This window comes from Siniperca chuatsi, linkage group LG5, assembly GCF_020085105.1.
Source record: "Siniperca chuatsi isolate FFG_IHB_CAS linkage group LG5, ASM2008510v1, whole genome shotgun sequence".
Classification (NCBI taxonomy): domain Eukaryota; kingdom Metazoa; phylum Chordata; class Actinopteri; order Centrarchiformes; family Sinipercidae; genus Siniperca; species Siniperca chuatsi.
In genome coordinates this window covers 17,285,218-17,307,288 of record NC_058046.1, presented here as the reverse complement: position 1 = coordinate 17,307,288, position 22,071 = coordinate 17,285,218, and the positions used below count along the sequence as shown (strand labels likewise).

General features: G+C 40.8%; 2 protein-coding genes across 3 annotated transcripts in view; one reads left to right on the top strand and one right to left on the bottom strand.

Moving 5' to 3' along the window:
• iqgap2 (IQ motif containing GTPase activating protein 2) overlaps positions 1-22,071 on the top strand; it is a 40,124-nt gene that overhangs the window by 4,644 nt on the left and 13,409 nt on the right. The window contains exons 3-16 of one of the 2 annotated variants that reach the window (XM_044197734.1): positions 4,873-5,029; positions 5,619-5,696; positions 7,286-7,362; positions 9,305-9,372; positions 11,090-11,203; positions 11,310-11,488; positions 15,544-15,631; positions 15,899-16,062; positions 16,570-16,657; positions 16,945-17,108; positions 17,252-17,412; positions 17,936-18,060; positions 18,281-18,444; positions 21,768-21,794. In XM_044197734.1, the coding sequence (XP_044053669.1) occupies positions 4,873-5,029; positions 5,619-5,696; positions 7,286-7,362; positions 9,305-9,372; positions 11,090-11,203; positions 11,310-11,488; positions 15,544-15,631; positions 15,899-16,062; positions 16,570-16,657; positions 16,945-17,108; positions 17,252-17,412; positions 17,936-18,060; positions 18,281-18,444; positions 21,768-21,794 (1,654 nt within the window). The remainder of the gene's footprint in view (positions 1-4,872; positions 5,030-5,618; positions 5,697-7,285; positions 7,363-9,304; positions 9,373-11,089; positions 11,204-11,309; positions 11,489-15,543; positions 15,632-15,898; positions 16,063-16,569; positions 16,658-16,944; positions 17,109-17,251; positions 17,413-17,935; positions 18,061-18,280; positions 18,445-21,767; positions 21,795-22,071) is intronic. The other variant, XM_044197736.1, reaches the window with a different exon arrangement.
• On the bottom strand, positions 18,451-21,760 carry f2rl2 (coagulation factor II (thrombin) receptor-like 2). The gene is made up of 2 exons (XM_044197738.1): positions 20,553-21,760; positions 18,451-20,117 (listed from the first exon to the last, which is right to left on the bottom strand). Exons 1-2 carry the CDS (start codon positions 20,614-20,616, stop codon positions 19,015-19,017), a joined length of 1,167 nt encoding a protein of 388 aa, XP_044053673.1. The 5' UTR covers positions 20,617-21,760; the 3' UTR covers positions 18,451-19,014.

Below are 22,071 nucleotides of genomic sequence, written 5' to 3'. Positions count from 1 at the left end.
TTCACTCAGTATTTTGATGTCAGGAATATGATTTATTTTATTGACATTTTAGATTTGTTTCCAGTGAAATATTGAGTTTATGTAGTGACTTTGCTGTTGTCAACATTACTGTTGCTGCTCTAGAAACAATATTTAGGGTTATTTAAATTGTTCAATTCTAATCTTATTCTGCATTTATTGCAAAGAGTGTGGCCAACGCATAGCTTTTGTTGTCGGGGCATTAACGTTCCGAATTGAAACGTTAAAGCACAATGTCTCCAAGAAACACGTCCTGTGCTGTGACAGTTGCATAGCTTTCAGAGCAGCCCCCCTCCCTGCAGCATTTTAGCCAGGAAGCAGCAAAATGAAGCAATGCAACACTGCCTATAATATAGCCAGAGAAGAGCTACCTTTTTACTAAATTTAAGTCCATTAAAAAACATTATCTGTGTTATGTGTTGGTGCACCTAAATGACAAAGTTAGATGTACCAGTGCCACCAATGTAAAAAGTTAGTCTGGAGCCCTGACCTCCATTCAGGGAAAGGTGTCAAGTTAGATTAGGATTAAGACAACCGCCTAATGAAGCCGTCAACCACAGAGAGCATGGCATGAGGTTCTGCTCTCTGGGGTCAGGAGTCAGCAGTCACTGAAACAAGGCAACCATGTAGAAGCAACTCTGTTAGTCTTAGTTAGATCTTTTGAAGAAATGTGTTTCTTGTTTCTTTATTCAATTCACTTTTATTTATATAGCGCCAATTCATAACAGAAGTTATTTGCACATTGCATTTTTCCTATAGAGCAGTTATAGGCCGTACTCTATCCACCTATGTTTTTGTTAACACTTTTAAAAATGTATCGTTCAATTAATCCACAACTCCAAAACAACATTGAATTAACTAATAAGGTTGTATGGGAAAGTCAGATTTGATGATATAATGGTTGATTGTCATTCTTTGTTGAACTTGTAGATGTCACGTATACGGTTTTCGGCAGTGAAGTTATTAAAATATCAGATAATTAAGGACATCCTAACCTGATCTGCAACATTGGTATAGGCCTTTTTCACAAGACGTTTTGTCATGTCACAGTAGGAAAAGCACAGGTGTTACTAATAACATTAACAATGGCTCTGTTCTATTCAAGTGTCCCAGTAAGCCATGACAGTGTGATAGCCTCTACAATACCAGGACCCTGAAACAAACTCAAGCAGTTACATGAAATTCAGCCATCATTCATTTTATTATTTACACCTTATATATTTCTATACTATATAAAGCCAAGTCCAGTTACTTTTATATCCCTTGTTAACTGTAAGTCATTGAGCTTCATGTATGCAAGCTGTCAATGTCTTATTGCTGTCTGTTAAAAACTCTTTTGGTTTAAAAGGACAGTTACTTTGCTTCTAGTGCCTTAAATTACTTTAGATCAACTGCAAGATAGTAGTAGTAGTAGTAGTGCATGCAAAACTCATTTTTATTGGCTAATTGCTGATGGTTTATGGCACATGTGAAATGTCATATTTGTATTTGCCCAGATCGGAGGTCTTTTACACAGTAGATTGCCCACATGCTTTGTTGTTCAAAGTCCCCTTAACTGCACTTGGTAGCGTGTTGGTGTTGTCAGTTGAAAGACACACCCTCCTACAAAACACACACACACACACACACACACACACACACACACACACACACACACACACACACACACACACACACACACACACACACACAGTAGTTTCTGGAATGAGACTTTGTACCCTCACCAGAGAGTAAACAGTTGATGGTTTACATTTGTAGCTTTTTTAGATGTGGACCCTTTAGTTTGCTTTGATACAGGTCCACCCCAGGATATCGAAAGCATGTTTTTTTTCAGTTGAGGATGTTATCCTAATTTTTAGACAAACCTTACCTAACCAAATGTGCTATATTTCTCCCATTACACAAACACAGGCATGCACACAATCACAAACTCATGACCAGCATGACTAAGCTACATGACCCAAGCTTTCAGAAGACCCTCTGTGTGTAGACAGAAATACAGTAGCTGAAAGAAAAGGAGTTTAGATTACTAATAATGCATTGAGGTGGGACAGATTTAAGTCCCAGAGTCCAGAAACCTGTGTTTTGTTTAGCCTGGTAAGTCGCAGATTAGACAATGACAGGAAGGCCTGCTTGGTTGTAAACAGGGGTGCTAGCCTGTCCTGCTTCAGGAGACAAGTTCTCCCAACATTGTTTTAAGTACAGGAAGTGAAGTTTCACAGGAGAGCTCTGTTACCCATGCAGGATGTTTCTTTGACTATGTTCTCACCACACGTCTCTTATTTTTCTTTTGGAGTAATCTTGACTATCCCCTGCATTTGCTCCTCTCCATTAATATGTCACTTATTCAAGATTCAACAAATTGGTCTGGATTTTGATCTGCATCACTGCTTTGCCCTGGTTGGCGTCAGCCACTGAGCTATGCTGCGTGTGTGTGTGTGTGTTTTCGTAGTCATTCAGTGCTAAATGGGCTTTTTCTGACATGCAATGTCATGTGGGGGTGAGGGTTAACTGATATTGATATAACAGCATCTGCTTGATACCAGGCCTAAAAAACTCCTGCTTGAAATTGATGATTTGATGACTGCTTCTTCAGTAGACTAACGATTATTTTCATGCTCAATTAATCTAACAAATATATTTTGCCAGTTAATCGATTAATCAGAAAATAGTGAAAGATGTCGCAATTTCCAAGAGCTCAGGGTGATGTCATTAAATGTCTTGTTTTGTTCGACCAATTGTCCAAAACCCAAAAATATTAAATATACTATAATGTAAGACAAAAAATTTTCCCGTGAGAAGCAGAAACCAAAAATGTTTGCCATTTTTGCTTGAAAATTGACTTAAACAATTGTTCATCAAAATAGTTGGTGATTAATTGATTAGTCAATCGACAGAAAGTTAATCAACTAATTGTTGCAGCTCTATTTAAGTTCACCCAATGCCTGACTTCAAATCCCTGATAACACGCGTGAGAGTCAGATACTACACACTCCACTGGGTTTGTGTTGACAGTACAAGGTGTGTTATGGTTTTCCTTAATGTGCTGACACATATTTTGTCAGATGGATCCTTTGAGCACCCACACGGCTTTAATTAACACAAACAAACTGCGCATGCATGTGGGAGGAAACGCTTTATTGCTTGCAGACTGAAAGGTAGGAGTTTCTGGTATGAATGAAACCTATAAGGAAGCTAAATCACTGACCACCATACATTGCCTTTGGCAAAGGATAAATTCTTTTGTAGGATGACGAACACGAAGAGTTTTATTATTTTTTATTTATTTATTTATTTTTTTAGTAGAACACTCGCGACAGTCAGATAATGTGTAACAGATTCTCAGACAATGATGATTCACTGTATTCACAAATAATTCACTTGCTCTTTGGAATGGAGTTTTCCTAATATCTGTGGGAGTAGTCTGGCAGAGACTGCTCCAAAGCTGCTGTTGCACCTTTCAAAGGGAAATTATATCAGTTTGAAAAGTAAATATTATTTTAACAAACTGAATATGCGCTTTTCAGTTTTCTACCTATTTCAGACGTCTCTTTGGTCATCCCTTGTAGACATAAAAATCACTTTTTCTCATAACACATTATTATCTTGCAGAAGTGAAACTCCTAAACCTTCACCATTGATCGACTTAGGCTTTAGACTAAATGAAGCAGTATTAGAGGGCGTTTAGCTGTCTTTTGCCTGCACAAATTCATTAGTTTCAATGGAGATGTGCGACAATGGCGCTCAAAGCACATCGCAGGTCTTGTGACAAGAATTAACCAAACAGCTTCACATGACTTGCTTCACCCTCCGTCCAAGGACGTCACAACATCCAGTTGAAAGCTCAGCCAAACTAAAGCAACTGAAGAGCGACTGATATACTCATTTAGACTGACTGTGATTTGGACTGGTTGCTTAGTAACGGCAGGTGCGACCGTAGCACAACCTCCCAAGCACCTTGGATAAAAGGATGAAAGTGCCACGGTTGGTGTTTTCCATGAGATTTTAGACGCGACATCTGAACAGCCCCTTAGACATCATGTTCACTGTTTACCTCTTTAACCTCACATTGTCCACTCGACAAGTAAGCCTAACACTAACCTTTACATGGTTCCAAAGCTCAAACTGTAAATCTGTCCACAGCCCCCTTCCTAAAGCATGCTGGGCTCAGTGTGGGTGCTGCCTGTAACAATGCCCAGTTCTCACTGGCCTCCAGACTACTTTGTTGCTCTAAATTTGAGTTGATCCAATAGCAATTCATTTAAAAGTGGTATATTTACTAACGTTACTATATATTATGGATCACAGACAATGTGATCAAAAGTTTTCCAGACAGAGATTTTTCCTTCTCTACTGTAAATGCCATGAATGGCAACAAGACATTATTTTTATTAGGATTTATATTTGCATGTTCTTGGTCCGCTGTCTTTAGTTTTTGCTTGGATCAGTAAGGGCAGCAGGTGTAGGAAATGCCAATATTGACTTGCTGAGTACATGCAGGCATTCAGCCACCTCATAAACTGCACTGCACTCTCAGTTGGCAGGGTAAGAGTGGGCTGATGTTTGTTTATATTCTGAATATCACCATAGCATGCTGTTTAGTATTACAGAGTCACCAACTTTATTTATATTCATGTCAGCTAGTTGAGCAATAGTTTGAGATAATGTTTTCACTTCTCATTACGCCGTTAACATGCTTGCTTAGAATTAATTTGTCATTTATTGAGAAATTTGTAATAGCTCCCTCAAAAGCGTTTTTCCTCTGTGGTCAGTTTGGTTGCAGGAGTTTAACATTATAGAGATGCTTATGAAAATCCTCTGCCTGCTCTGAAGTCGATATTTGTGTATTCTCAGGTGGATGGAGGCCTGCCTAGAGGAGAACTTGCCCCCTACCACAGAACTGGAGGAGGGACTGAGAAATGGTGTCTACCTTGGCAAACTTTCCAACTTTTTCGCCCCCAAAATGGTGTCTGAGAAAAGGATCTACGACCGAGATCAGGCCCGCTATAAGGTACATCCCCATTCTATTGCATTTAAACTCCTTCCGTCTTTAGGTATAGTCATAGTTGTAGTACATTTTATTTTTCATCAGCTTACAGCAGACAGGAAGACCTTCCATATCTTTCAGGCACTTCCTAACCGTTTGAAACAGTTTCACACAGGAAAGGGAGAAACGTGGCAGGCGAGTGTTTAGGGCCTCACTGTAACATGCAGCTGTTGTGCTGGTACAGTAAACTACAAAAATGTCTGAGCAAGATTTTTAGCTTGACTTTGAGCTTGATTTTATTTCTCTTTTACAAATTTTAAACAAACCTTATCAGACTATTAGATGCTGTACCGTTAATAAGTTTAAGAGTCAGCATGCAGCTTTTAGGTATCAGACTGAGCTGGCTCGGCTCAGCTGTTGCTCCTGTTTTAAGGTCATTGACGATAAGCTTGCTTTTCTATAGTGCAACATTATTCGTGCACCCCACAACAACCCTTTTATCACTGTTTTTCAGTTGCAGTGGTAAAGGTTTGAACAATTACTCTGCAATTCCTCATAATTATATGGCTACATTTCTTTGTGCTCCTGTCTTTGTCTTCGTCTTCATCTTTAGAGCAAAGGGCTGCACTTCAGACACACGGACAACACAGTGCAGTGGCTCAGAGCCATGGAGTCAGTGGGTCTCCCCAAGGTAAGGGGCTTGCACAGCCATCAGTAATGCAGACACATGCTCCCTGTTTTACAAACATGTACAGTATACAGACCCATTTGAGTCTGCTTTCACAGTCTTCATACCTTAAGAAAAGATTTTGCTACATTAAGTACCCCATTTGCAGAGGAATTAAAGCTTTTATAAAATTCAAACAGTTCTAAAAGAGTTGTAAAAAGGGTTGGAAAGAAGTGTTGTTTCACCACAGTAACGTTATATTAGCTGTCTTACAATCCCATTTAGGCAGGAAACATGTATGTGCAGGACATAAAAAATAAAACAAACTGCCAGATCACATTCAGGTGATGGTTTGCAACACAAACTATGGAATTGGGAGGCCTTGGCTTTGTCATGTGTTCATTGGCTCAGGGTTGTTACATTGCTCAGAAGGCAGAAACCATCTTACAACTGAGCATTTGTAGCTACAACTAAGAGAGTAGAATCCATCCATTCAGTGGAATCCAAAACTAGTATGGATATGTATAATCTCCACTACAACAGATGCAGAATTAATTTCAACCCTGTCATTGGTCAGAATCCATCCTACGACTACAGTAAGACTGCATCAAATTAGACTTTGTCATATAATGTAAAAAGCTGCAGAGAGTAAAGGGTAAACACATATTTAATCAACATGACTTTTGTTCAGATAGTGAGTAGGCTACAGCACCTGTGACACCCTGTTTTTGCATGATTATATACTACAAAAGGTACAGTACCCTCAGATTGTACTGGAAAATGTCAATAGTCTTTGTGACATGATTGATATACACACATTTCATGCATCTGTAAGAGTGTAAACACTGACAGATGAAATTGTAGTGAGGGTGTGGCAGTTCTCACAGAACAGTATTAACATCATTACATCTTTTGAGATGACACAGAAGACTTCACTGCGGTGTATCGTGGAAATGAAAATGTGGTAAAACCGATATCCATTTATCCCTGTAATGTTAGGGATCGCTTGTAATTTAATTGACAATTTTTATGAATAGCCTTTTTAGGTATTGTCACTTTGATAACGTAACCTTATCTGTAGCTTTTACTACTACATCATTCCATGATGCAAAACCATGATGCTGCGAGCATAATTAACGTGTGACATGATAAAAATACATTTTAGAGATGGGCAAGAGCGGGCCCAGTGTTTGGGGAAACTGTGTCCTCCTTAAACTGCATATGTTTATGATGTGACATATTTGTTAATAAAGGCTAGCCAAGTTTTAGGCAATAAGTATATATCTGTAAGATGCTTAAAAAACTAGGCCAACTGAACACGTACAATGAGCAGTGATAAAAGGGGCAGAGCAACAGCATGAGCACCTGTAAAATATAATGCTGTTCAATGTAATAGGACTCCAATAAATGCTACCTCTGTGAAGCTCATAATCCTCAGTATTTTAGAAATGATTCTAGTGACTGGTGTTGATTCAGCTCTGTGGTATTGAAAATGATTTGCTTCACAACATTGGTATGGTTATTGTGCTCATGTTGGGCTGCAGCAGAATAAAAAGTGTCAAGACACTGATAAAAGAAGAGTGACTAATAACTATTGTGGTTTCTGCTTTCAGATATTCTATCCTGAAACGACAGATGTGTACGATCGCAAAAACATGCCCAAGGTGGTATACTGCATTCACGCACTGAGGTAAGAATTTAAGGGTTTCAAAAACAGTGATTTTTCACTTAACTGTATTTCTCACTTCTGACAGCAAAATTGCTCACTCATCTCTAAAGTCTTTTGTTTGCGCAATGGACTGTACCCAGTTGCTTTTTTCCTGAAGGTGACACACCTGAAAGTCACTTTCAGGTTTCCCTTCCAAGAAGTAAATAAAAACCAGTTTACTAAACTGCTATTGTTTATAGATGACCTAAAAGCCAAGCGCTGGTATCTGGTACTTAGAATTAACTATGTGCGACCTCTAATTTATATGTCATGAACAGAAATAGTACTTAGTAAGTGATATGAAACTAAATTATTATATTAATAAAACTTCTAAAATGTTATTTCTACTTAGGTAAGGTTGACACAACACGCAGACTTTTTTATGATTTGTCTTAAATAGGTCAAGGCTATATTATACAGCACCATACATTTAGCTATAGGCAGATATTGCTGCAATGTGGCAAGTTCATATGCTTTCAATCCCTGAATTGCCGGTTTGCTCAAACACCTTTTAATCATGGGCTACTTAGCAATTCAGTTACTTTGAACAGTTTTTCAGCCTGTTACTTGTTTGTTTTGAACACTTTTGATGAGCATAACCAATCTATGCACACTGCTTATATAAACCTCTATAGAGTATGTAAGCAGGGGCTTTCCACAAATTAAATGTGATGTTTCAGTGTTTCAAGTCTTTACTTATAGTCTCACAACAAAGGGTAAATTCTGTCATGTCTTGGTTTTGGGTTTGTGAAAAATGTTGTAAGAGAGAAAGAAGTTAGTGGTCTTACTGTAATGTGGGTGGCTTTAGAATTACAACTTCTGGTCCTTGGTTTTTTTTAGTTCAGATGACTTTGAATGAACTGAAGGGCCAATTTTATCTGTCTGACCCGTCCAGTCAGCCAAACACAGATTTAGGGAGTGGTTATGTGAGCTGCTAGGATTGTTTTCTCTGTTGTAGTGTTTCAGTCAGGTCCTGAGAGAATTGGTTTCCTTCCCTCGTTATGCACACACGTGCTCTTCCTTCCTGCGAATCCAGCTTAAGTCCCACAAGGACCCAGTGAATCCTCTTCTTCCCTGGGTACAAACACATGGAGGCAAAGCAGCAGATGCTCCTGCACATTCAGTGTGGTGGAAAATTGAAAGGGAACACAATGTAATAGGGAAAAACATAGCTTAAAGTAAATTTTAAAATGCTTATGACAAAGTAGTAGAGATGTAGGGCTTAGTTGTCTAAGGGAAGAGGAAAACTTGGAAAGAAACAAGTGGGGGTCCATAGTCTGGAGAGAGCTAGTTGCTCCAAGATAGTCAGCTGATTGTCTGTAACTTCTGTGACTTGTAATCTTCCACCTTCATTAATCCCAGTCAGATGTTACTGTGTTTGTATCTTAATTGGATCAGCTGCCTGCATGTTAAAATATTACCCTTTTTATATAAGCAGAGTTTAAATAGTTGTCCCAAGCCCCCTGTGTCCCAAGGACAGAGTGCATTTCATGTACACACACACACACACACACACACACACAGTGACCAAAGGTCAGAATAACCAGCTACTACAACTGCTCCATTCAGAGTTGTGCAGATGCCATACCTGCCCTAAATATCTATAATTCATCAGCACTTATCAGGTACCTGCGGGAAGATGAAAGTTTTATGAAGTTTCCAGCCACCTGCTTGTTGAATTCACTGAGCCTGCTGGCTGCTGTAAGCTAGTGCTTGTTGTAGTGTGAGCCAACACTACCCCCCTGTGGTGTGAGTGTGTCATATGCATTAAAGGCCATCAGGAGAAATCACAATCATGAAGGAAAAAGGTCTAAAACTACAGTTTCATGATATCAGACTGTTGAATATCAGAATGTTTCAAGCTTCTCATTGCTTCCTTATTCTTTTGGTATGTAAATCTTACACCCCATATGGTTTATTTCAGCTTGTACTTGTACAAACTGGGCATTGCACCACAGATCCAGGACCTGCTGGGGAAAGTGGCCTTCACAGGTAAACCAGAAACTGAAGTATAGCAGAAAAGTTATATAAAATATCTGTAAATGCAACCATGAAGTTATTATTCAATTATTATTATTATTTTTTAAATGGAGGATACATGTTGCCTTAGGGCTTTTTGAAATACTGATATGTACACACCTAGTTTTGCATGTATTCATTTAATGAGAATTGTCTTTGTGTGGGAGTTAATTGAGAAACATGAAAGAATGTTATCATGTGTTCTCAAGCATGTAAAGTTTTATGAGGGTTTGTGTAAACATATTGTCTGTAATTTTTGTATTTTCCAGCATTTCAGTTCATTGAAATATCCCCTGCAGTCATTCAAATAATACCGAATAGGACACACAAACTACCATTAGATTGTCCTGAGTATGCATCAGGGCTTACTCACATTTATTCTTTTTATTTTTATTTTTTATATTCACTTCTGAACAGTTCATATTTTTTCCATTTTCAACTAACTTTAATTTAACTTTGGGGGGAAAATGTCAGTGTTCTCTGTTTACTGTATTTTATAGTTTTTCTTAACTGCTTAAAGGTTCCCTGTGGAGTTTTAGACCTCAAAAATGCACAACATTTAATTTGTCCTGCAGAAGGCCATCAATCATTCACAACAGTTAACTCATGTGTCAAAAGTAAATAGCTTCATCTACAAGTCCATCACTGCCACCAAAATGAAATGTCTCTTTATCATTAAGTCAGACAGTCTAAGAAACAGTGCCAGTATGACAGATGACAGCAAGATTGTTTCTTTATGCAGTTTCTCATTGAGACTTACATACAGTAACCCTATAGTAAAGTCAAATGTCCTCTACAGTTAACTGAATAAACTCATGTCATAAAAACACCAATTTCAACAGTCTGTTGACTTTTCTGGTATGTTCCCTATTCACAGTAAGTATAGGCATACTATATATGTAACAGTAATGTATAACAGAGAATAGGCAAATTAAACTACAGAAAAGCACCATTTTATCAGATATTTGCATTTACAACACACATGGTGCATGGTGGAACCCTCCCCTATATGCCTCTGCCATGCTGTTCTCACAGCAACAGGGAGCTACTGTCTGTCCTCTTTCTCCGTGTCTACTACTTCTTTCTGTATGACAGGTCTGCTGTATCTCTGTGATGTCTATCTGGTTCATGTCCAGAATCTGTGGTAGCTATGTTTTGCCCCTTGTGGTGTAACTGTGTATGAGAAATGTTAGCTGAGGAGTTGCACCTACACACTAAATTTTACAAGATGTGAAAAGGTGCACTCAAATTTGAGGATGAACATGTTACTACTTGAAGAATCCTCTCATCAATTATTTTTATGACACCACCAGATTACTGAAACCTATGAAACATTTATGTTTGAAAGGTTTTTTACAGTTGGCTCAACTATTTTGCATGTGAGGATTTACAGTGAGCATGTTGATGAACACTTCTGAGCATTATACAGATCAATAGAAAGAAAGTTAAATCCTTTTTGATTGCAGAGGCTAACTCTGCATCATTGGATATTTTGAAGATATTTGTGCTTTAAAAGCAACAAGAAATGCATAAACTGTTGAACAATTGATTTAGAATTGAAGTGTTTTGAGAATCATGATTTCCATTCAAAGATTGTGCCAAAGCAACAGAGAGAAGCTGTTTTTAGCCTTTACTATGCTATACTCTGTACCACAATTTCCCCTACAATCGGTATGTATCTGCCTTCCAGAGGAAGAGATCAGTAACATGAGGAGTGAGCTGGAGAAGTATGGCATTCAAATGCCAGCTTTCAGTAAGATTGGAGGAATCCTGGCCAATGAGCTCTCAGTGGATGAAGCTGCCTGTAAGTCCTCTGACCTTTAAACTAATTCTCTATTGATGTTTTTGACAGAAACTCCGGAAAATTTTAGCCAGCACTAAAATGTTCGCACACACTCTGTTGTCTTTAGTGCATGCTGCTGTGATTGCCATCAATGAGGCAGTTGACAGAGGTCAGGCATCTGTGACAATGGGAGCCCTGAATAATCCTAACGCAATGCTGAGGAACACCCAGGAAGCTCTGGCCCAAGACTACCAGGATAAACTGAGCCAGGCCAAGGCTCGTAAGCAGAATCAGTCCTCAGGGAGGGTGAGAAGCCTAACAAACACTTCAATGACCTTGTTATGTTTAAGTTAGTTGTATAATAATGTTTGGTTCATTACTGGCTTTCCCTGTGTAGAATGCTTGATTAGCCTCTCTGTGACTTTCACTGTCTTTGCAACTAAACTCTCTGTTTAGTTTCTCTCTTGCTTGCCTACTCACCAATCTCTATTGCTCCCTATTTCACTCGTTTTTGGGCTAGTCAGATATTCAATTACATAAATGACATTTAAGCAACAGTAACATTAAATGAAATAGCCATCACTAATAAACGTGTGTGATATTGAGCTATTCAGGTTGACCACCAACAAATGTTTAACCTTCTGTGTTAGTCTGAAAGTGGCATCACTGAACTGAAGATACAAGATAAAGGAATATAAAACATTGAGACCAAATTTGAGTAAAGCAAAAAATGGAAACATGACTGTTGCTCTGAAACTGTGTTTCTGACTGCAGTGTCTAGTACTGACAACTATAATAAATGACGAGATATCCACACTGAGGTCTGAAAGGGGTTGCCTACACTGACTCACTCACAGACCTTGCCAGCACATTCCAGTGGCTGCAGTGTCAGCTGTACTTCACCAAACACAAACCCTCCGCACCATCCAGCATCTCGCCTCCTATTCTCTTTACAAAAACTGTACAAACAGGAACCATCCATTTCCACTTAATGGCTGAAATGTGATACATATAATATACAACTTCATCATATACAACTTAATTGGCGTGCAACTCAATGCGACAAAGTCAAAGGAGCTGATTGTGGATCTACGGAGGGCCAAGGCACCAGTGACCCCGGTTTCCATCCAGGGGGTCAGTGTGGACATTGTGGAGGACTACAAGTACCTGGGAGTACACTTGGATAATAAACTGGACTGGACCAAGAACACTCAGGCTGTTTACAGGAAGGGCCAGAGCCGCCTCTATTTTCTGAGGAGGCTGAGGTCCTTCAACATCTGCCGGACAATGCTGAAGATGTTCTATGAGTCTGTGGTGGCCAGTGCTATCCTGTATGCTGTTGCATGCTGGGGCAGCAGGTTAAAGGTAGCGGACGCAAACAGACTGAACAAACTGATCCGTAAGGCCAGTAACATTGTGGGGTGGAGCTGGACTCTCTGGCGGTGGTGTCAGAGAGGAGGATGCTGGCCAAACTACACGCCATCTTGGACAGTGTCTCCCACCCGCTCCATGACGTGCTGGCTAAACAAAGGAGCACCTTCAGCGGAAGACTCATCCCACCAAAGAGCACCACAGAGCGCCACAGGAAGTCATTCCTGCCTGTGGCCATCAAACTATTTAACTCCTCCTCTAAGGATTAGTCTGTTTGACCCTAGGTCACTAAACTGGACATTGAGCATTACATCTTAATAATAATTGTGCAATATTCTGTTTACTACTCAAGTGCAATATTAGTTTTCCTTGTTAGTTTTTCTTATTACTGTTACGGATATACCTCAATTACTCTCGACAGTACATGCACCTCCGCTTTTACTATTATTTATTACATAATTAGTGACATTGTATTTATACTGTACTTCACCATCTACCAGTAAACCCACTTGGTACTCGACACTTAGTTTATCTTATACTTATACCAACATGTTACTTAATTTATTTCTGACCTGTTTATAGTGTATAATATCGTTTTCTCCTGTGTGCACTGACGTAAAGAAGAGCTACTGGAACAAAGAGTTTCCCTACGGGGATCAATAAAGTATTTCTGATTCTGATTCTGAACGCCATTCACACCGCCATAGCACAACTACAGACTCAACACCCGAGTGCACTCATATTAATCTCGGGTGACTTCAACCATGTCAGTGTTTCAACAACACTGACTAATTTCACCCAGTATGTGAGTTGTCCTACTAGAGAGGAGAGGACACTGGACCTGCTGTATGCTAACGTTAAGGATGCATACAGGCTTCAGACCGACTGGCAGCAGAGGAGTTGAAGGCAGCTTGGACAGGGCCAACGAACTTAATCTGTTCTTTAACAGATTCGATACACCAGCTCCTGCTCATCCCCCCTCTAACTCAGCTGCTGTCGGCCCTCAAGCTCTTCTGAGTACTCTGCTCCCCCTCCCCATCAGGCTAACGGCCCTCTTCGCACTAATGACTCCCCCTCCCCCGCCTGTAACCTCTGCTGTGTGCCTGACTACTGACCAGGTGAGAGGACAGCTGATGAAACTCCACTCAAACAAGGCTGCAGGCCCCGATGGAGTTAGCCCCGGGGTGCTAAAAGCCTGTGCCCCCCAGCTATGTGGAGTCCTTCAACATGTCTTCAACCTGAGCCTGAGTCTTCAAAGGGTCCCTGTTCTGTGGAAGACATCTTGCCTCGTTCCTGTGGCAAAGACGCCGCGTCCCAGTGGCTTCAAGGACTACAGACCGGTGGCACTGACCTCCCACATAATGAAGACCCTGGAGAGACTAGTGCTGGAACAGCTGCGGACCATGGTCAGACCCCTCCTGGCCCCCTTCAGTTTGCCTACCAGCCCCGGCTGGGAGTTGAGGACACATCATCTTCCTGCTGAACCGCATCCACACACACCTGGACAAGCCGGCAAGCATGGTGAGGATCATGTTTTTTGACTTCTCCAGTGCTTTCAACACCATCCAGCCAGCCCTGCTGGGGGAGAAGCTGGCAGCGATGCAGGTGGATGCCCCCCTCGTGTCCTGGATTGTGGACTACCTGACTGGCAGACTACAGCATGTGCGACAGCGTGGTCAGCAACACTGGGGCCCCTCACGGGACTGTCCTCTCCCCCTTCCTCTTCACCATCTACACCACAGACCCCACACAGATTCCTGCCACCTTCAGAAGTTTTCTGATGACTCTCAGCGGTGGTGATGAGTCTGAGCACAGGGCTGAGCACAGGGCTGTGGTGGGGAACTTTTGTCTCATGGTGTGAGCAGAACCATCTGCAGCTCAATGCGACAAAGTCAAGGAGCTGGTTGTAGACCTACGAAGGGCCAAGGCACCAGTGACCCAGGGGGTCAGTGTGGACATTGTAGAGGATTACAAGTACCTGGGAGGACACATGGACAATAAACTGGACTGGGCTAAGAACACTCAAGCCCTTTACAGGAAGGGCCAGAGCCGCCTCTATTTTCTGAGGAGGCTGAGGTCCTTCAACATCTGCCGGACAATGCTGAAGATGTTTTATGAGTCTGTGGTGGCCAGTGCTATCCTGTATGCTGTTGCATGCTGGGGCAGCAGGTTGAAGGTAGCAGACGCCAACAGACTCAACAAACTGATCCGTAAGGCCAGTGACATTGTGGGGGTGGAGCTGGACTCTCTGGCGGTGGTGTCAGAGAGGAGGATGCTGGCCTAACTACATGCCATCTTGGACAGTGTCTCCCACCCACTCCATGCTGGTCAAACAAAGCAGTACCTTCAGCGAAAGACTCATCCCCCCAAAAAGCACCACAGAGCGCCACAGGAAGTCATTCCTGTCTGTGGCCATCAAACTCTTTAACTCCTCCCTCTAAGTGTTAGTCTGTATGACCCTAAGTCATTAAACTGGACATTGATCATTACATCTCTGCAATACTTGACATAATTGTGCAATATGCTGTGTTAATACTCCTGTGCAATATACTCTTTTCAGTTTAAAATTCCCTATTTATTGATATTGATATTTATTCATACCTCTGTTACTGCTGTGCAATATCCTCTGTCTCACCTTATACCGTATTATTATCATCATCAACCGGTAAACCCACTTTGTACTTCACACTTATTTTATTTTATACTTATACCCACTTGGTACTTAATTTATTTTCTGACCTGTATTATATATTTTTTGCTTAGTACTTCTATTCCTGTGTGCACTGACGTGATAGTGAGCTACTGTAGCAAAAGAGTTTCCCCACGAGGATCAATAAAGTATTTCTGATTCTGATCTGATCAGTATGAATGGGGGGGGAAAAATTATGTGACTAAGTACAAATTAAATATGCTGCATGAGATGAGATATCTATCTATCCATCTATCCATCTATCTATCTATGTGTATTTTTCTTTGTCTCCCTCAATTAGCGCTCCTCGGTTGCTACTGAAGAAAGAGATGTTTATGAGGAGCTGCTGACTCAGCAGGAGATCCAGGGCTCCCTTGACTTTGTCAACAGTAAGGATTTTCCCTCTCACATGACCCTTATATAGTACTTTTTCCCAAAACCCTGTCAAGTACCATGAATGCATTCCTTTTTGCATGGAAATAAAAATCCTTGTACAGTGTTGGCGCATGTGAACACAGGACATCTGTGAATATACAGTAGAGAATGCGCAGTTAAAAAAAACACTAAATTCTCTAAAATTGGTTTGTTTCGGCTCTTATCCGAAAGACATTACATTATCCCTTAATGACGTCTGTCTTGGTTTTTCCTGTCTCCAGTCCAGGCAGCAGTAATGCAGGTGAATCATGCGGTGTCGACCCAGGATGAGGCCGCTCTGTTAGCTGCACTTAAGCTTGAAGCTCTGGCCCTGCTGGGTGTTCAGGAGTCAAACTGTTGCTGGTACCTGGAACATTTTACCACCTACTGCCAACATAAATCCAAGGTATACCGAGTCAGAGCTTGTTTGCTTAATTGTTCCCAAATCAGGGCCTTAGGCCCCAGAGCACCTCTGGTTTTCTGTCCAAGTAGTTAGTTAATTTTATTTATTTGCAGTTATTGAGAGTATACAATAAATATGCCTGTATTAGATAGCTAGAATGGGGGTGGGGGAAAGCAGTGCTTGGGGGTCCTGAGGGCCATAGTTGAAAATGACTGTGTTGGCAACTTACAAACCACAATACATAGGAATTCACTCCTTTTAAGTACTGCTGTGAGCACACAGTAACAGATGTAGTGTAGACACGCATGAAGGACTGTAACTGTTGTGCTTCTTTCACTAGTCAGGCAGTGAAGACATCGTTTATAAAGAAAAAGCCTAATCACAACTTCAGAGAAGTTGGAAAGGACACAGCCAGGCCCTTTGCCCTCCATGGCCCTGCATTAAAACATGCTGAATAAGTATGGGATCTTAGTGGTATCTCTCTAGTGTACTCTAATCTTTGTGCTGCAGGATGGAGGGAGGGCCGAGATGGTGGACAAAGAGGAGATTCAGAGAGTTGTCAGCTCTTGTAATGACTCTGCTGAGGGAGAGAAACGAAGTAAGCACCTTTTTGTTACTTACCATAGATGTTTATTAACAGTAATTACTGGTCAATTCAAAATCACATATGTACCCGCAAGCAAGCTTCTCAAAGCACACATGTAGAGTCTATCTACTATTACGCAGTACAGTTCATGATAAATCTTTAATATGGGTTTTCCAAAGGCATTTCAGCATGTAATTGTATGGCAAGAAAGAAATGTAATTTTAATAACACACATGCCTTTCCAAAATTACATTTGGGCTTTGCAAGACATGACTATCTGTGATAACTTTCTTGACCAGAACTCGAGGCAGTTGCAGCGATCAATACAGCTATTCGTCTTGGTAATGCAGTGGAGACGGTGGAAGAGCTGATGAACCCTGAGGCACAACTGCCAATTGTCTACCAAACTGCTGCCAACCTCTATCAGGCTGAGCTTTTCAGTTTGCAGCTACAAGGGGGGCGGGTGAGACATCATGTTTGCAATTTTGACTCTTTAACATGCTGATACAGATATGCTTACAGGTATAGGGGAGGTCAGTGCTAGACATATACCGTAGTTAAATGTCACTTCATGCTTGTGATTCAGACCTTTTTTATGTTTATTAGTCTGGCTTGAGCCATGAGGAGCTGAGTGTAGCTGTGGAGATGCTGTCAGCTGTAGCAGTGCTGAACGAGGTGCTGGACACCAAAGACCCCCAGGCTGTGATTGAGCAACTAACAGACTCTCCTCTGGGCTTCACCAACATGGACCAAGACAATCTCAACAGGTAAGATGGCTGCAGGACAGATAGCTGTGGCCTGCTGAGGAGCAAACAGTGGCAGTGCATAAAACAATGCTAGGAACACCAATTGTTAAGCCAAATGTATACCACTGGGCAGCAGCTTGGTGATGGTAGGTTCAGGCTTCTCTTTTGGCAAGCATTTGACCTACTAAAGTGTAATTTAGCAAGACACTGGACTCTACCATCTCCAATGGAGTTCTGTAGCTAACATCAGACTCCAATCGCCCTGCTGTCATGTCTTTTGATGCTGGTGGTGATCCTCTTCTTTCATGATTACTATTTTGTTGTTGCTGTGGTGCTCATGGAAGTTAAATTATGGTGGTTTTAGGAGCATGAAATGAATTTGATCAAAAAGTTATAGAAATAATGTCTTTAGGTTGCATGTCACTGCACTCCACCCTATGTCTCTCTCCACTGTTACTTTGCTAACACTAGAGTGGGCTGATGAGTAGTGGTTCATTTAATGTCATAAAACTTTGTTGAACTTCTTCATGGTACTCTCCCTTAGGTATGCTGACACTCTTATCAAACAGCGAGGGGAGGCTCTTGCCAAGGGCCAAGAGTTTCTCACCTGGAATGATGTTCAAAAATGCATTGACACAGTCAATGTTCAGGTCCACGAGGAGCATGAACGTAAGAAAGTCTTGCACATTTCTGGTTATGTTTTACGTTGTGTAGCTTGTGGATATTTAAGGACTTTTTAGCCAGCAGTTTCAAACCTTGAAAAAAGGCTTTATTTTAGGTGTGATCCTACATTGAGAATTAAAGAAAAAAAAACAAAACACACACACAATAAATGAAACACATTGACATTCACATTGAGTAACAAATGGTCCTTGTCTTCTCCCTCCAGGCATCATAGCTATAGCTGAGATCAATGAGGCACTCAACTCAGGTGATCATCAGCAGACACTTGCAGCCCTGCTCCTCCCTACAGCCAAGTTGACTGGGGTGAACCCAGCCACAGCCAAACACTACCATGATGTCCTACAATACACCAAGCAACTCCTCTGCCAGGTATTGTGACCCTAAATTGAGTTAATTAATATAGGATTTATGTAAATAAATGTCCTTGCACCTTTCACATCCTCAAAGTGCAAAATATGGGGGAAAAAAATTCTTAATGGCGAATAAACCAGTGTTGTAAGCACATCATAACTCTATCTCATTCTAATCATTTGTTTTATTGGACTTGCACAGCAGCCACTCGTCCCTGACATGGCTCCATTTTGCAATACTGCATCATTACGGATTTGAACTGCTTAATGTTGAAGAACTTTTGTGTATATATTATATATGTAATTCAAAAGGCAAGAGTAAATGTTCATGTAAATAATGTTCTTTTGTATGCAATTGCTTGTTACAAGGCAAAGAGGAAAGATTGTAGTTATCAACATACTCTGATTCTGTGTCAAGCAAACAGTTTCAGTCTGAGATTTTGCTGGGTTGACATAAGCTTGTATAGGTTTCATGGTCTCAATGTTCCTTTCCTGATCCTGAAATTCCTAAAGATGCAGAGCTTGGTGTTGTTTTGGACGTAACACAGATTCCAGTATTGCCCTGTTAAATTCAGTGTCTACTTTTAACTTAACTCACATCTTTGTTTCTGGGCTTGTGCTTCCCTGCTGGTTCCCAACAATGGTCCGGCCTCTGAGGTACCCCGTGGAGGGAGATGAATTGTAGTTCAGATGCTGCTGTCTTGGAAATGAGCATACACAGGAAGGGATCCAGACAACTGTGGAAGCAGCAGAGACACACCGCTACTCTGTAGTATTCATACAGTCTGTCGTCCCCATTTGAAAACAGGCGGATGTAGTGGGTGATATGCAGGATGCCGCTGGGCAAGAAAAACACCACAAAGATGACGAAAACCAGAGTGGTGACTCTGATAAATGGTCTCCAGTCACAACCAGATTGTCCTAGGTGGTATACCACTGCCACATGGGCATATATGCAAATCAGGAAGGGCACGATGAACCCCAGACCAGCCAGCATCAGCCTGTATGGCACCAGCAGGGAATGGGATTTTTCTTCTAGGGGAAGTACATCATGGCAGGTGGTGACTCCCAGCTGGGTAATCTGGTAGCTCTGCCTGACTAGGAGCTCAGGTACAACAGCAGCCCCAAACAGGAACCATACAACCAAGCATGTCCACACTGCCAGCGTTGTCTTAGCCAGCCTTCTATACAAAAATGGTTTGACCACAGCCAGGTAGCGCTTCAGACTGATGCATGCTATAGTTTGAGCTGAACAGTAAACATTGCCATAAAACAAAGCTGTGATAAGCCGGCAGGAGATTTCCCCAAATATCCAGTCATTTCCGTTGAAGTGGTAGTGAACTCGCAGTGCCAGTGAAAGCAGGAGCAGCAGGTCCGACAAGGCAAGATTCAGGTAAAGAACTACTGTAGAGAAGGACTTTGCTCTGAGTCTGAGGAAGGCCAGAATGTAGGTGTTGGAGGGGATACCCACAAGCATGGCCAGGATGTATGATAAAGGTATGACACAGGTGCTGAGGACCCCTGTGGTATAGGCGGTCACTGGGTCCTCAGAGTTCACATACAGCCAAGGGTTTGTGCTGGGATAGAGCAGGGCCGGCAGCTGGGTTGTGTGATTAAGTTTGTACATCTTCCCCTTGAAGGTTTTTGGTATCAAACCAGGTGAAATATTGGTTTTGGTCCTGGTTCTATTTCCTATAAATGGGTAGAAAACAATGGTTAGGGCTTTAAAGGAACTTTAGTTTTATAATAAAACTACATAAAAAAAACAGAAAATGAAGTTAGTCACGCTCTTTGTTGTTATCTATGGTTCTGTTGTCATGTCAGTGTTCATTTTAAGACTTTCTAGTTATATCTCTTGTTTTTTGCAAAAAAAACCCCAAGTCACTTCTGTCATTAAAATTATGAATAATTAAATATATATTGCAATATTTTTAATTTGGGGATTTTGTATTGTATTTACAGATGTACTAAAATAGTCAAACCTGTGTTTTGTAACGTTGATTTGGGAAATGAGCCCTTAACCAGTTGTTGTGTACCAAAAGTCAGAGTGTAAATATCTCATTTTGCACCTTGGCTTAATATTTCAGTTATTCTTTAGGTAAACTGTTATAGTATTTTAATACTTACCATCTTGCTGAATGGTCTGCACTGCCATCAAACAAATGAGTAATCCTTGCACAAGGTAGGCCATATCACTCTCCAGTCTATATCCCAGAGTTTTTCAAAGTTTCTTGTCTTCACCCCTCTTGGTGTTGCTTCTTTTCAGTAAATGTAGGAGTTTTCCATTGGTGAAATTTGCTGTTTTGCATCTCTGCAGAGCAACAGTAGAACTGATAATGGTGTGTACTCAAGCTCAGCTTCCCGCTAGTGTATGGGGGACACTTGGGTGTTTGTATGGTGCAATGAGCACGTTTCCTGTCCAGGCTTGAAAACTAAATTCCCCTCTGCCTGCATCAGTAACTGCCCACTGACTCACTGGGGTGGGAGGACACTGCTGACTGGTTTGTCAACATCTGTGATCCATAAAGAAATTCCACAGATTACTGTTACAATAAGTAATTTTCCTATAGTTTAGATTATTAAGTGATTTGGCTTTTGTATTTATTTGATGGTGACTGTAGTATTGGTCATGGGATTGAGGAATCACTACTATAACAAATGTTTTGGTATATTGTAAGCTTCTGCATCTGCACAAAAATGTATGCTATTCTTCTAACACTATTACATTATACAGCAGTTAGATTATGGATATATTATGGGAACTGTGCCCATTCATTTCAATGAAAGATAATTATCCAGCGTGTAAGGCAAGAAAGTTTTTTTCTTTTTCCTGATTTGCTTCCCTGTTATGTGGATCACTATTCAAATACATCAATGTCTATCTGGTTTGTATCATACATTTGATGTCACACAAAAACGAAGAAATGCTCTTTTATAATTAACAACTGGGGCATTTTTCATCACACTACAGCGACTAGCAGCAAGGCTGACCCTGCCACACTCTCTAAATACATGAGTTGGCTGGGAAATCATTGGTTAGATGCAGATATAAACAAAGAAGCTACTTTTAGTGTGCTCTGTGTGTTTTTAATGGTGACTTCCTTCCTGTTGGCTCTGTGGTCAGGGATACGGCCCAGTCCCCACAAGAGTTCTCTAAAATTAGCCTGATAACAAATACAGAAGTTGGGCCGAATAAAAATTCTTTGTGGTTGTTTTGATGTTAAATTGTCTGTTTTTTTTAGTACAAAGTGAATGATTGAGTGGGGGTGAGGGTATATTTGTAGTGTAACTATGTCAGCAATTACTCTGACTTTTTTTTTTTTTTTTTTAAATTTTCCATAGATCTTACCTCTGGATGCAGGGGAAATGGTACTGTATTATTTGCTGTTGCTCTAACAGCACCAGCTTGTGTAGTGTTAATCAGTGTTGCTATGAAGTGCTACTGCCGTAGAGCAAAATACTACATATTCAAAAATCCACAATCCTAACTTAATGAATTTGCATAATGTACTGTAGCTACAAGAATTTTTAACCTTTGGTATTTAATTTTTTGGCTAAAATTGCCTCAAAAGATTTCTAATTTAATATCAAGTTAGTATTGTGCAGCTATGCATGAACACTGCCTTGCGTACCTCAGGTGTAGTTT

Bases quoted from the DNA above. Each gene is read 5' to 3' on its own strand.
- f2rl2 (XM_044197738.1), bottom strand. From the start codon at position 20,616: ATGGCCTACCTTGTGCAAGGATTACTCATTTGTTTGATGGCAGTGCAG. The intron at 20,118-20,552 runs GTAAGTATTAAA...ACCCATTTATAG, and splicing joins GCAGACCATTCAGCAAGATG to GAAATAGAACCAGGACCAAA.